The 15,952-nt window shown below is 39.1% G+C and overlaps 1 protein-coding gene across 6 annotated transcripts in view; it reads right to left on the bottom strand.

The window, feature by feature from the left end:
• The window catches only part of casz1 (castor zinc finger 1), a 101,893-nt gene that overhangs the window by 29,394 nt on the left and 56,547 nt on the right, over positions 1–15,952 (bottom strand). For 4 of the 6 annotated variants that reach the window (XM_015035155.1, XM_015035154.1, XM_015035152.1 and 1 more), the window contains 3 exons: positions 8,133–9,030; positions 5,555–5,620; positions 440–536 (listed from right to left, as the gene is read on the bottom strand). In XM_015035155.1, the coding sequence (XP_014890641.1) occupies positions 440–536; positions 5,555–5,620; positions 8,133–9,030 (1,061 nt within the window). The remainder of the gene's footprint in view (positions 1–439; positions 537–5,554; positions 5,621–8,132; positions 9,031–15,952) is intronic. The other 2 variants (XM_015035153.1, XM_015035157.1) reach the window with 1 other exon arrangement.

Here is a 15,952-nt window from a genome sequence, read left to right as displayed (position 1 = left end):
TGCTGTTGAACCAGGAAAAGATTAGAAATGTGAGATTGGATTAAAGGCAGAGGCAGTGTATTAAAACAACAGTAAGTGAGCAGATAAAAAATGATATTTTAGCCTTATTAGAACAGCTCTGCCTGGGAATGACTGAAACCTGGACAGCCGCAGCTTGTTCAGCGGGCCTTAGACCAACAAACCTTTCATCTGTGTAAACTTTGGTTGGGTGTGACCCACCGAGTGGAAAAAAAAAAAAGGCACATCCTGTCTTATTTGTCTATCCTTGGAGCACCGCATCCCATTTTTGGGTCCTTCAGACCTTTAGCTTTAAATCACCCCTGCTGTCTTAAAATAAACCATTGCCATTTATTGCTCCTGGGCAGGTTTTAAACCAATAAGGGTGGCCTTTTCAAATTTGCATTTGGGTCATGCTCATAAAAAGTGATAAAGTACTCACGCTCACCTGGTAGTTACACTCAGGGTCCATGCAGTGGTAATGCTCTCTGTACTGGTAGGCACAGTGTACGTGTCCACAGTGCTGGCTTCCAGAGAACCTGAAAACACAGGACATGTTAAAACACATTAATAATGGAACGCTGTCATCTTTGTCTCGTTATAATTGGCCAAGGTTGCCCATGTTGCTGCCTGGACCAGGTGAACCTGTAGCTGCCGTGTCACAGCGTCAGAACAAGATTCTCGCTATAAGTTACGCTTGCAAAAAAAAAATCACCATACAGTATTTTTTTATTTTTTTTTTACACAAGAAGATCTAAAACAAAATCGTACAAACAGCTTTTTAAAAATAAACCCATGAAGCTGTGTTGTGATAGCAGCATTTTCTTAGTGGTGTTGCATCAGGTCTCACACCATCAATGTCTTTCATGTCTGGACATTTTTTTTCAAACAACAGATTTTTTTAGTAGCATTCCTATAGCCAGCTGACCAACAGTGTGCAGCAACGTGTAGGGGAGGGAAAGTGTTGCACTGCAACACAGTCCATTACACAGAAATTCATAGAAAGCACTAAGGTCAACCATCAGTCCAAATAAAAGTGCAGCCTCTATCTGGTCCATTAAGGGACAGTGGATTGGGGCCCCGGGAGATTACAGGGGCCTCAAAAAGCTCTATAATAAGTGCATATTTGTTAAAAAACTTAAAATCCCATATCACTGTGATTCATTTTAGCAACTACAGGCGACGGTGTCCCCGCCTCTAACCTAACCCTCGACCTCAAGCAGATCAGACGCAACAGCAGCAAGCTTAAAGGGCATGCTCAACGACTCCTACTCCTACTTTGATTTTGATGTGACTGTGTAACTTCACCACAGACGTTCTTGTCACAGTTACGATTCTGTGTGAAAAAATATTTGATGGATTAGGATGTGTTAAGAAATGATGGCGCGCGCATAGGGATAAAGATAGGACAAGGCGTAAAAACGCTGGAAGTTGTTGACTAACGAGCTTTTGTAAATTGCATATGCAACTTGCGTGGGTAGGTCCCACATCCTTTGCTTGTTGTTTGTGTAACATAAAGAGCAGAACAGCAAAACAGTAAAATACGAACTACTAAACTGCTTGTGGGTGATTACATCTCTCTCGCATAGTCTATCAGAATAACATGATCAAAATATTAATAAATAAACGTTACAGAACAAAGTTATAACCAGTAAGCCGCAGCACTATATTTACAGCGGGAGGATTATGTGTTTAAATAAAAGCAATTACATGTTATGTTTGCCAACTTTGAGGGGAAAGAGGAATATAACGTGGCAACACGGAGAGATGTGACTCAGAAATGATCAACAGCAAATGAAGAACGATTTGCTGATAAATCATTAAAATTACCAGAAATTGGAGAAAAAAAAGAAAGAAAAGAAAAACAACACAGGTGATTGAGTTCTCAGAGGTAGCTCGCTCGTCTTCAGATGTCACCTTCAAAGTAACGAATCTCACACCTTCAAACCGGCTGCTGCTTTCCACACTCTGCCACAAATTACCCGTCTGTCACACCAATTTCAACCAAATTATCTTCATTTATTTCCAATGGCGCCGTAAGAGACACTTATTACTCTAAAACCTTTTTTTTTTCTCTCTCTTTGCAGTCGCTGACACATTAGGGACTCTTATTCTTCATATTGCTGTGAAAAATCCTTGTCAAATCAATTCCTCGTTCTCTCAGGTAAACAACAATTTGGCCCTGTAAGGTAAAAGGTCGGACTGTGCGTGTTTTCCCTCCTGTCAAAAGCGCAAAAAAAAAAAAAAAAAAAAACCCGTGGAATTTTAGTCTAAAAAAAGCAGCTTTTTACTGTCGAGCAGACACTTTTATAGTGGTGATTATAAGCCTGACAATGATGACTGTTAAAATCCTCCAATTACCAGTGAAAACACACAAATAAACATTTGCTCTGCTGCTGCCAAGGACTCCATCTGCTGTAGTGCCGAGGAGAGAGGGGGAAAAGGGGGCTGAGTAATATTTTTTCCATCTCTCTCTCTGTTTTTTTTTTTTCCCCTTGTTAGGATTATCCCAGAGCTGCATTTACAGATCACTTTGCTGAGTTCATTAAGTTAATTGAACAGCATATTCAGGACTGCTTTTAAGTTGACAGTGTGGGTGTTTGTGTCTTTTTAAACACTGCCAAACCAAAGATTTTAGACGTCCTGAAGCAGAATTTTATTTGTGAGGCACCATATTTATTCCCAATTATCATTCAAGTATTTATATTTACTTTTTTTTAAGGTAATGGCAGGTAAGAAAACCCCAAATCTTATCTCCTAATAAAATGAATATCAAACTATTTTTGAATTCAAGTTTTATATTATTATATCCTACACAAGATAGTAGTAGTTGAAGCTGACTTTTCATAGAAATCCATACCCAAGCGTAAAAATGCAAAATTAAGAGGAAGGAAAAAGTATGGAAAAGAAAAGCCAATTTTTATTGGTATTATGCCAATAATACCAATAAAATATATTTTAGATTTTTCATTAGCTGTCAAGCTCAATCAAAATGAACAAAATCCTTGAAATAAACCGTAATATAAAATATGATGTGTGATACGTGAGCTTCACTCTCAAAAAACTGAATTACGCACATTTTCCATGCTATTCTGATATATTGATATTCACTCCTGCATGTGTATAACAGTGGCACTTATCAACCTTTTCTGTAAGAGTTTCTGTCTCTCTTGGGGCCCCAGGCGTCCTGGGGTCTTAAAATCTGCCCTCTTTCCAAAAACCCCAGCAGAAGGCCTGACGGCTCTTTTAACGAGAGTCGACCAGAGCGCAGAAAAGAGCCAACATATGTCTTGTCTATAAAGGCAGCCTCACACACATATATACATGAACATCCGCGATGATTAACACACGCAGCCCCCCCACCTTTCCCCTTGGAGACTACAGTCCACCCCTCTGCTCGTTGCCCAGCTGTATCACTTTGCCTCTGGACAATTCCCACTTGCCGCGTCAGGGGGCCTAATGGGCCTCTGCTATTCAGCAGCAGATTAAATATTAATATCGCCACGATACAGAGATTGCAGAGCATCTCCAGTTACAATAGAGTTACACAGATCAAAGTGGTGAGGCAACGGTGGCTGCATGAAAGCATTTAAAGAGCAGAAACTGCGCCTAAACGCCATCAAGGAACATCTTTGCGAGCCGAACTTGAGTGTGAGTTGAAAATATGAGGAAGCTTTTTTCCCCCCACCCCATGTTTTTTGCAGGGATTGGATGAAAACATATTTACAAAGCCAATTTTTTTGTCACATTCTGCGCTCATTATCCGGGGCTTTAAAAAGATCCTCCTCCCCTGCCTCTACCTCCCATCTTGCTGCTACATTTGCCCTTTTTATGAGCCCTCCTTTTCCATTTTTCCCCTCCCTTCTCTTCTTTTCCTTTCTCTCTCTCTCTCTCTCTCTTTTTTTTTTTTCTCAAGCCCAACACGGAAATTGAAACTGTATCTGGGCTTATCTGCAACCTCCCCGTGCATCAACTGCCGAGATGTTTAGACAAATTTTATGCATTATGCAGCGCAAATATCAAAACAGTTCTTGGCAGTGCCAGCAGAAGCCTCATTAAAAATTCCTTAATTAAATCTTCTTGCAAAATGTAATCAGTCCAAGGAAGGGGTTTCATGTGTGTGCATGCGAGCGAGCGAGTGTGCAGAAGAGGACGTGCACATGTGTGTTTCTGTCAGTGCCAAGGCTTTGATTTGTGCCCTTCATGTTATGGCTTGGAGAAGTAATCATTAATGCCAAAGCCACTTTGGCTTTTCAAATGCCTTTTTTCCCTTTTTATATAGACTAAACAGACAACGATGATCAGCTTTTTAGTGATGATGAATTCAACTGGATGTTATGTCCAGTGAAATGAAAGATACATTCCCTTCTTTACTGTATTTTGTTGTAAATGACTGTAGTGTTGGTCATTTTTTTGCTTTTGGCGTTTTGTGCTTAGGCAGTTTTGCTTGTTTCACACTTAACTTTTTTTGGGGTGCACCGCTATACCAGACAGCGGGATCTTTCATACCTGCATTTACCATTTATGTTTTTTAATTATTTTGTATAATCTATGCATAGTGTACCATAAGAAAATAGAGCTACCTTACTTTAATTAATAATTTAACAGTAGCAGGTCAATCATATTTATTTTTGGTCTCATCTGGGATTATAATATGACATACTGAATAAAGGTCAATGAGTCCAAGTTCAGGATTAAAAAGTGAGAAAAAGTTTTCAGTAAAATAAATAAATAAAATAAGTTGAAATCTGAACATTTGATGTCTACTTATCTAACTAACTCATTAAAATCTCAAAGCATTTCACTCACAAAGCTTTTCACAAGAAAATAAAGGAACAGAGGTTGAAAACCCACTTAAAATAAAAAAGACTAATAATAATATCAAAACATTGCATAAAAAAAGGAATGCTGCAAACCAGAAATCAACAAATAGGCTGCACATTATAAACATGAACTGAACAGATAATCTTTGATCTTCTGTGCAAGTATGGAAAAGGATTAGTAATCCATAATCTAAAGTAGGAGGAGCAAATAGAAACTGAATAAAAGTGGCTCAAGAATGGAGCCCCGAGGAACCCCACATCTGATCTTCATTCGTTCATATTAATAATTCAATTCAATTATACAAAATCATTTTGATATGCAAATCAAATTGAAACAGTTTAGCAAGACAAAGCCACCCATTTTTCCTGTCTATTATTTAGTGTATAACGATCAGCTCAAAGCATGACCAAACTTGCCGCTGAAATCCAATAAAACAATTTAGACCTCAATAGAAATCCTTCATAATATTCACATTTTTATCCTTAACAGTACAAATAGGAGGCTGTAAATAACATTTATGTTTTGCATGTAATTGCACATCACAGCATGTTTTTTTATTTCCATTTCATCAACATTGAACTACTCTTCTCATACATAAGGCTCCCTATGGATCATTTCCCTACCAGTGTAATTACTTGGAAGACCAAACTGCTGCATCAGTTGATTTAAAAAAGATCTCTTCATGTTTTGAGCAAATTTCTATTGATTTTTGCACCAAGAGGGATTTGCATACCTGGCGATATATTTCTGGTAGAGGTTTACGTCATCACTGGCGGGTTTATCAGGCGGCAGACCATTCCTAATGCAAGAGCAAACACCAAACAGACAGGATTAATAGTGAGGCAGGCATGTCGGTTGTTAATAAGAAGAAACTGACACAATATTTTCTTAAAAGCCACTCCCAAACTGTGCTCTATCAATATGTATTTTCCAGTGGCATAACAGCGTTTTCAGCCACGCCATGAATCAAAGATAGAAGGTGCGTACTTTGATGCAATGCACTGGCTCCCAACCAATCAAAGTCCAAAATACGGAAGCAAAAGGACATTAATCTTTTGTTGTGCGGAGAGTATGCAAACATAAAATAAAAGATCTAAAAATCAGCATTTTCTGATAATCTCCAGAGGCCTTGGCTCTAATGTGGATGTCAAATCTACTGCAATCTGTCTGGAATCAGCGTAAACAAAGATGCAAGACACCTCTAGAAGCTGATATATAGAACGTTAGCTTCGGCTCAAACAAATTCATTTCAGGGCAGGAAATAAAGAGGAATTCATCACATTACAGAGGCGCGCGGGGGAATGGTGTTTTCCTTTTGTCACCTGTGTTGTGATTCCTTTCATAAAGCTGGCAGCAGAATAAAAACCCCTAATAGAGATTTGGTCATGTTTGCTCCCGCTCAGCAAGTGGCATTTAGCTCCATGTGAGCGGCTCCACACAGGGGATGACCTGAGGTTAATCTGGCCCAGAGGGGAGGATACATTGCCAGACATTTTACCCAGCACCCCTTCCTCCTCCCCGTGTACTACAAGCAGCAGACTGGGTCAGTTAGCCAACACTGCCGCTTCGCAGAGCCCCCAACCTGGCAAAGGCCAAAGCTTGAGGGAGAGGTGCCTGAGGGCTCTTAAACAGTGTCTTTGATAGGTCCTGGCTGAGTAGAGACGAGGTCACAACCAATCAAACAGACTCTGGAAGCTCCTTCCTGCTGCTAATGCACACAGCTGTAGGTGAGCTCCCCAAACCCCTCGTTTGCTTCCTTTAAAGTGCCCTCATCAGGCAGCGTCGAGCCGGCCCCTGCGACTCACCGGGAGGTTAGCCGTGGCTCTGAAGTAATTAAAGGGAGAGTTGTTACACCCCAGCCAAACGAAAGAAGTCAGTCACTTTGCGATGACTGTGCTAAATCAGTCTCCATGGAGTGCTACGGCGAGTAAACACTTCATGCGCCTTCGCAGCTCATAATGTCGTGGATATATTGGGCGTTATGCGCTGTTTCACACTACGGAGGTAGCAATTACCTTTGCGTTTGGCTAACTGACTCACAGAAGCAGTTAAATTGTATGTGAGCATCACATTAGCTCTGAGGGGGCTGCACACAGAGACCATCGGTGCAAGGAAAAGAGAAATTTATGTTTGAAATTGTTCGATTCTGTTAGTCAACTTTAAATGAGGGATTTGTTGTGTACTCAGTATGTTATTTTAAATGCAGAAAGTAATAGAGGATGTTATCTTCTTTGTAAAAAAAAAAAAGGCCTAAATAATGTTTATGTTGGTGTATTTAATTCAAATACCTCAAAAATAAGTTGACAGGATTCTACGTTTAGTGACAGACACATAACATGTTGGTGATCAGGTGCAAATAGTGTCATTGTATTTCAGTCAGTATTTGCTTCAACTTTTTTTTGTTTTGTTTTGTTTTTCTTGTTCTTGTTCCTCAATTTCTTGAAACACCACACATCTATTTTGACAAGCCACACCCAAACTTGATCTACACAGAATCTCAGCTGTTTTAAATTATTATTTGTATTGACTGTGTCTGCAATATAAATGTGACACACCTCTAGGATGAGAACACGAAAGCACAAAAGACTACTTTTGGTATAATTTTCTAAACTAGAAAAAAAAAGGGTTTTCCCACGCTACTCTTGTATTGTTTTGACTGCTTTCATGAAACTTAAGATGTGAAATGAAGAAATTCAAGAGTGCTACAAATATTTTAGGACAATTGACTCAGATTAGCACTGCTTAGGCTTGGCCATAATATAGCAGTGTTCATCTAAAACAGTCCTATGCTAGTTTAAGCTAGCTTAGACTATGTGAGTTAGTTAAGTTCCACATTAAAAAAATTCAGATTAGCACAAATACAAATTTGCTGGTGCCAAGCTATAGTAATGCTAAAACAGTTTACTCATGAGGCTATAGCCTGCATTCTCAGTTTAGCACTACTTTAGCGATGCTAAGCTAATTTTGGCGACTTCATTGGTATACTGTCTAGCAATAATTTAAACTTTAGCACTACTTAATGTACCTTAACATTTTTATTATTATTGAGGCTATTGCCACCTTCTAGTTCAGCAACTCTTATTATAACAAAATTAATTGGATTCCCAGACCGAGTGAGCGCAGTATTTTCTTTTTTTTTTTTAATTATGAAAAAAAAAATTCTTAAGAAAACTGTCCAAGATCTGGGAACTTAGTATGATTACAAAGTTCATTACCTGTATGAAAATTAGATTTTTTTTTTCAATAAAAGTTAAAGAGGAGATATTTATTGTATCACATAAAAATGGCAAAAATAAAAAATAAAAACTTACTTCACTGACGACACAGTGCCTGTGGTTATAGAGTCAGTCTTGGAGAAGCTGGACTTCATATAATCAGCAGCGTTGAAGCTTATGTGTCCTGCCTGGTCCATCGTCAGCCCCGGAGCAATGTTGGCCCCAGTCGTGCCAACAGCGGGGACCCCAGGAGCTCCAGGGTTTCCTGGTGCCGTAGCCAGAACATTAGGGATCAAAGAAGTTTCTGGATTTCCTGGTATTAGCTTCTGGATCGTTCGGATGTCATATTTGGAAGGACGACCAACTTTACCGGTCTTAAAGGCGATAGCGCCACCCATATCTGGGTTGCCCTCGCCGGGTTTGAACAGGTGAAGAAACTTGACATTCTCCAGGTCGTACTTGGACGGTCGCTTGTAAGCATTGCCGTTCTGCTGCTGCAAGCTCTCGCCCATCTTCAGCTTCTGAATGAAGAAGTCGTATTTTGAGGCTCGGGAGGCCATGTTCTGTATGTGGGAAGAATTTGGCGGCTGAGAGTTGCCCAGCTGAGTTGCTCCCGACTGTTTGTGGTCTAGGCTGGAGTGGTAGATCTGACTCTCCGCCCCCGGCAGGCCGCCGGAGCTCTGGAGCATCGAAGCGCTCTTTTCTTGGGTCTGTTTGGAGTTGAGGTCATCCGGTTTGGGTGGGGAAGCGTGCACGGGCCAAGGGAGGGTTTCACCGGCTTTTAGCTTGCGGATGTACTCTTCGTACTTGGAGAAGCGAGGGCTGCGCGAGTCCTCCGCATTGCTGAGGGACGAGGGGTCTGAGGTAGCTTTGACAGCATCAAAGCTGATCTTCTTGGTCACCTCGTCCCTTACCTGATGGTCATCATAACCAAACATCCCAAGAAACTTATTCATGGTGTTGACAGCATAGTCCCGTAGGGCTGAAGCTTCTCCTGCACAAAGAAAATAAAAAGTTACATATAAGGTTCAATTAGTTAAGATTGTTCATTTGAAAACTGGTGTGTATAAAACGGAAAGAATCTTTGTATAATACTATAAACAGCATAGATGCAATGATAATACCTTTACTTCAGACAGTTGTCCCTATATGGTTCGCTATAAATAAATAACTCTGTTGCAATAATGAATATTTTTCTAACCAATTAGATTATCTATGACCAAATTTGCCAAAATGCTCACTTGGGTAATGAACATGTCTAGAAACAAATGGCAGCGCTCTTGCATTTAAGGACCTCAAACAAATCTAACAACAGGAAAAGTTTGTCTGCAGTGCATGCAACATCTGTAAATGTCTGCGAATATATGTGTCTACAATCAAACAGCCTCAGGCTCTTCCTGTTTTGCTTGCTGTGTCAGTCCTGCAAAATCTGCAGGTTAACATAGCAAAGAGTGTGTGCCATGAACACACGTTGTTTTGTGAATAACGATAAACTGGTTGTCAAAATTTAAAAAATGATTTTTTTTTCTCTAAAGCAGAATCGGTAACACTTTATTTGAAGGGGATGAATAAGACTGACATGACACTGTCATAAACATGACATAACACATGTCATGAACATGAATAAGCCTTCATGAATATTTATGACTGTTGTCATAAAGCGTCATTCGATAAATTGACACTTTTAATACAAAGTTGACATTATTCAAAATGTCGTTGTTATGACAACTTGACATTAACCAAGAAATCATTACTGTTTAAACCTTTAATAACATAAAGTTACCTTATTTTTAAAGTGCAATCAGTAATACTTTTATAACAAATTTATATCAATAATGATTTATTGGTTCATGTCAATTTGCCATAACAGACATTTTGAATAATGTCAACTTTGTATTAAAAGTGTCATAATTAACCGAATGACAACAGTCATAAATATTCATGAAGGCTTATTCATGTTCATGACTTGTGTTATGTCATGTTTATGACAGTGTCATGACAGTCTTATTCACCCCCTTTCAAATAAAGTGTTACCGCAGAATCTTCCACTTTTGAAAAAATCTTAAAACGAATACCTTTTAATAACAGTAACACAGCCTTACATAGTTCTCCAACAAGGAGGTTTAAATTATGTTTGTATGCCTTGTTTTGTTTTTTTTTACCATTTGTTTTAAACTTTTCAATCAATAATCTCTATTCAAAGGCACATTTCACTGAGTAGTTTTTCTTGAAGCAAATTTCTAGACCTATGAATATCAACACACACACATGCCTTATTGAATTATGAGAGGCTAGGACAAATGGGCTTCTGTGCAAGATCAAATGTATACTCCAAGGAAACAAGCACAAAGATTTTGATCAACTTACAAAAGATGAAGTATATTTGAAAATGCTTGGGTTATATTTATTTCACAGGAATTCTCAGTAGCTGTGCCATCTTTAATTGGATTTTTACCCTAACCGAATAAACATGTTCAGATTAAAGCAGGGAACTTGTGCTGCTGCAAGAAAATATTAATTTATTTAAAGAATTAATTATAGAATTAAAAGATTTTTAGTGCTTAATGTAAAAAAAAAATCCAACAACACTACAGGAATTAAGAAAATGTATTAAATAATGTTTTATAAACCAATAAACCTTCAAAGTTGATTATTGTGTCACCTTCAAAAGTGCAAAGAACAAACTTTTTGTTCATTTATTAACTAAAACATAATTTTACTTAAGGACTCCATTAAATTGGACAACTTCCCCAAGGACACAGGCAGAATACAGTCAATGTATAGTTTAATTGCATTATGTGGAGATTAATTCTGCCTCATTAAGTGCGATCCAGGTTAGAGTAAGTGGTCAGAAAGTGGCGGAAAGGAAAGGATGATTTGGCCCTGAAAGCAGTGAAAGGATCACGCTATGCATGAAGAAGAGGAGCTTGCGTGAAGAGGAAATGGTGCAGAGAAAAAGGGAGTAAGAGAGAAGCGGAAAGAAAAAAAAAAGAAAGAAAAAAAGAAAGAAAGAAATAATCAGGAGTGGCGGAGCAGCCTTGTTGTGTTTGCAGATCTGACTCATTTCCAAAAGTCTCCTCTTGAGTAACTCTGCACATTAGGCAGGATCTGAGAACAGATGATCATTTCAACAGCGCTATGTTCGACCTCCTTTACTTACTCACTGACTTGGCACGGTCACAGGGACAAAATCCAAAGTCCTTTTTTAAAAATTTGTTTTACTGCTGTTTTCATCACCAGAGAACACATGAGCTGGCAGGAGGAGGTGCCGCCCACCATCCGAGGTAATTAATACGCAAATATTTCTGTTCTTGTCTCATATTTCTCAGTTATTGCTAAATCAGTCCCTGGGCCCTGCTCTTCACATCCCCTGCGCAGCATGTAAAATAATCCCCAAATTTCCACTCGCCACGGCTGGGGTTGTTTCTCCACTCTGTGGGTCGGTATGAAACAGGATCTAGTGGATCGAAGTGCCATGAAATTTTTAGGAGAAATAGATCAGATATTTGAGAGGAAATACCTACAAGTTTGCCACAGATCAGTTTGTCAAATCTATCGTGTTTTCACATGTACTAAAACCACAGTGACACTACGTAAATACAATTGCCTACTGTGCTGTTTAACACCGAATCTCACGTTTACATTTTTTTTTCTTTAGCCGAAAAATGAATTGATGGCATTGAGTATAACTGGGACTGCTTCTGAAGAAGTCCATTAAGAAAGGACAACGATTCGAGTTCTCTTGGATGGATATTATTGGTTTGTATTTATAAGGACATCTCAAGTCGCACCATGTGATATGCATCTATCTATCCATACAGTGTATCATATTGCTCCAAAGTTAGGGCAGTCCCACCCACAGATCAAAGAGTGAAAGAATAAAACTACTTTACTAAAACTTGAAAAAGAGAGCTCCTTGTGAAGTATTCATACTTTTATATCAATGTAATTCCCACATTTTATCAAAAAACAACAACAACAAAAAAACACCAACTTAAATGTACTCTCTACACAACAAGCCTTCACAAAGCGGTGGAAAAGTGGAAAGAAACAGTTTTCAACTAATTTTTACTTGAAAAGTAAAAACTGGTCCAATACACATAAATAAAATTATTTCATAAAATTAATCACATTTAATTCCCTTTAAAAGTCAGAGAATTATAAAGAGAATCCACTTTTTCCTAATTTAATTTCACCATTAATGGAGCTGTTTCATGAACAAGGTTTGAACACACCATCTACACAGAGGTGGGTGCATCATGCTGCGGGAATGGTTCTCTTTATTGGGAACAGTGAAGCTGTTCAGAGGTGATTGGAAGGTGGATAGAGATAAATACAGAACAATCATGAAATAAATCATGCAAGGAGGCTTGAGACTAAAAACTGGCCCAGAGGTTATTCTGGTACCCTTAAATAAAGTCCAATGCCACCAGGTTATTGATACAGTTGTGGAGAAATTAAAGTTGGATTAGGTCATAGAATGACATCTCAAGGTTTCAAGAACTCTCAGAAACTTCATTTAGGGGTATGAGAGTAATGGGGGTCACGTCATAGCTTTCTTATTATTCTTATATTATTGTATATTATTTTTCCTGTGCCTCACAATTATTCACTACTTAGTGTTGGTCGACCATATTTCACATATATGTTACAGTTTTTTGGTCTTTACATGATAAAATGTGGCAAAAGTTACAAATGGAATGCACTTAATTTTTTCTTTTTACACAAAATTGCTACATATCAGTTTAGAGAACTGGACATTTGTTCGTGTTCACCTCACAAAAATAAAAAAGCAGTTTAAAAGCTGTATCAAAGACTTAACATCTTCCTGTTGCAATGCAATGCAATGCTTCATTTTTTAATATTTAACAGATGTCTGTTTTTTTTTTTTTTGTTCTCTTCCCTCTTTGCTGAGAAATCAGCCGGATTGCGTGACGTGCTATCACTGAAAGGCAAATGACTGGACTTGAAGGGATTATTACTAGGACTGACAGGAGATAACCTTTCTAAAACGTCATGTAAATGAGGCTGCTACTCAACTGAGCACCTCTTAATAACGCCATGTGACACCAGGTGGGGAACCTCAGTGTTGTGTGTGGGGGATCAGGGCCCAACTTGGCCCCCTTCGGCTTAGGACAAATTAATGAATAAATAACTAAATAATTTTCTTTTCTTCTTCTGCTTTAACCCCATCTGACATTTCCATCTGCATTCTCTCTGGAGGAGAGCTGCAGGCAACCAGCTCCTAATCTCGACACTTCAGGATCCAAAACACGACACAGGCCTGCCTTGTCTATATTTGAGGCAATTAGGCCGCATTTTCCCCTCACCGATATGATAACAGATGGGCATTATATCTCCATTTGCTGCCCAAAAATGGTCATCAGCGTGTGGCACGGCCTCAGTGTCCATGGCACCAAGAGGCAGAAGGTGTCGGCGATGATAAAGATGGAAGCCGGCGGCTATAAATGGACTAATCTGAAGAGCTTGCAAGCATTTGGTTAAAATGTTTGGCTTCAAAAAGCCGTACTGGTCTCAATCAGCTGCGTTATTATTATTATTATTATTTTTAATCCTTATGGTAATTTTAATATAGTTTTAAAAAACTACTTATGCTCGTATCAGTGAATTAGTTTGAGGGTGCACTTTTTAAACAGACAGTGGCTGAGCTAATAAAGAGTTGCAATGCATAAATGACGTTATGTACATTTGTTTGATGTAATTTGTCACACGAAAAAAGAAAAGTGCCGGGCTTAAAACTTCCACACTGTTTGCTCAGTTAATTAACAGGCAGTAAATAGAGGGAGGGGGCTTTGAAATAGCTTGAAATGAATAATAACCTTTTGGGGTGAACCCAGAATTGCAAATGGAAGTCATGGTCAAGCCTGTTTGATCCTTTGCTCTGAGCATCTCTATCATTTGTTTCATACTTTTTAATTCATTGTTGTTGGGTTTTTTTTTCCCATTGACTGGCTTAAGAGGGCTCTAATGCGACATCTAAATTATCTAGGAAAAGTATTCTGGGGTTTTGCACTGATAGGAAATCTGCGCAATGCCTCGATGTGAGGAGTTAAATGTTTTGAAGGTCGCAGTTTCTCTCATTGATCTTGCAATGTTTGTTAATTACATTGTCACTGATGTTGTGAGAGATAATTAAGCCACTATGTTTATATGCATAATTATGTGCACTCCACATCAGCCTTTGAAAGACAGCAGTGAGAAAGAGAAAGAGGGAGCCGGAGAGAGAGGGAAAGGAAGAGGGGGAGAGGGAAGGAAAAATGTTTTAATTGTGAGCTGAACAGAAACACGGCAATATAGATGCCCTAGTTACAATCAACAAAGAGGAACTCGGGGAAAGAAAAGAGAGACGAAAAAAAAACACAACAACAACAACGCTCTAAAGACGAGATTTGCGACTGATGCGGGGTGCTCTCTCCATGCCGTCTTCAAACACCCGGCTTTCTTGTGAGCTTAAAAGAAGGGAGCCGGCGGAGGGAGAAAGGTGTAAGCCTGACTCACAATAGTTCAACATATTTACAGACAAGGCCCTTTTAAGGCTGCGAAATAAACAAAATGACTAATTAAAACCACAGAGCACTTTTTTTTCTTTTGCCTCTGAAATGAAGTCTGCGCTCTTTTCTCAGAAGCCCCTGCCCCCGATTCTAACTGTGGCCAGAGCGGCTGCTGAACTTTCAGTGAAAAAAAAACGCACAAAACAAAAAGAAGAAAATAGAGACGATGACAAAAAAAGGGAGTACGTGTGACGCGACTCTGAGGCGCACACTTAAACCTAGATAGAAGCCCGAAAAACTGCTCGACCGAGGCGAGCGAACGCGAAACAAAACTTGTTTTTGCACCACAACAACCGGTTTCACCTGCAAATTGCTGTTTTTTTCTCTCTCTCTTCTCTCTGTGTGAAACTGACTTTATCTATTCTTATAACCGAGCTGAGTGCGTCTGTGTATGTGTTTGTTTTTTTCACGTTTTTTACAGCTCTGTGTTTTAACGTCTGCGACATAAGGCCACTCTCTCTGAAAGTGTCTAGTTTCAAGGGTCACAAAGTGTGCAACAACACTTTCCCAAAAGACTGCTGGGTGCCGTTAATTCTTCCCTGCTGCCGGCTTTATCTGTCTGATAATCAGTGAGTAATACGAAGGGAACATAGTGCCACAATTAAACAAGGGCCATTATGAGTCATTTTACAACGAGTGCTCGTTGTATTAAGGAATGTAAAAAGAAAAAAAAAATTGTTGGGAAAAAACTAAATAGGCCACTGCAGGATAACTTCAGCATTGCTGACTTTATTTGACAACTGATCGCTTGGATTTAACAGCTGCAAAAAAAAAAAAGAAAAAAAACTTATGTACCTCCGTGTAAGAGAGGAGCTTGAGGCAGTGGCTAAGTTTAGTGAGCTTAGGGGAAAAAAATCAAAGACTCAGTATGTAATCCTGGGTGTAATATGAAGCTTAGTCTGGCCCTGCCATGTGCTCTTGGCCCTCTGCTGAACGTTTAAAGGCCCAGCCTTATCAGCCTTCCCCATTTTATGAATTATGTTTTGTTTTTTTCATAATTGTAAACCTCAAACAAGTTCCTTTTTTCGCCCCCTTGACCTGCCAGCTGAAGCTGCCTTTAGAGTAATAATGTCACTGGCTATTCATACTGTAACTCTAGAGCCTGTCTTTCCAATAATGGGTACACTTAAGCTTATGTGGATGTGTGGCAATGTCACCTTTCCTTTCGTCTATCCAAGCTTTTGTCCCTTAATACTATTGAGTGCTAACCACTGTGGAGCTGAGACAGAGGTAGTTGCAGATCTATAAAAAAATACTGGCCAGGCGTGGAACAAGAGCTCATGGCACAAGATCTCGCAAGATTTTGCACTAGAAAGAAATCTGTTTTCCAAAAGTGTTGTCTGA

This window comes from Poecilia latipinna, unplaced genomic scaffold (genome assembly GCF_001443285.1).
Source record: "Poecilia latipinna isolate Pla-1442-1.1 unplaced genomic scaffold, P_latipinna-1.0 Scaffold326, whole genome shotgun sequence".
Classification (NCBI taxonomy): Eukaryota; Metazoa; Chordata; class Actinopteri; order Cyprinodontiformes; family Poeciliidae; genus Poecilia; species Poecilia latipinna.
Note: the sequence above shows the minus strand (reverse complement) of the source record. Positions and strands in the feature narration are given on the sequence as shown.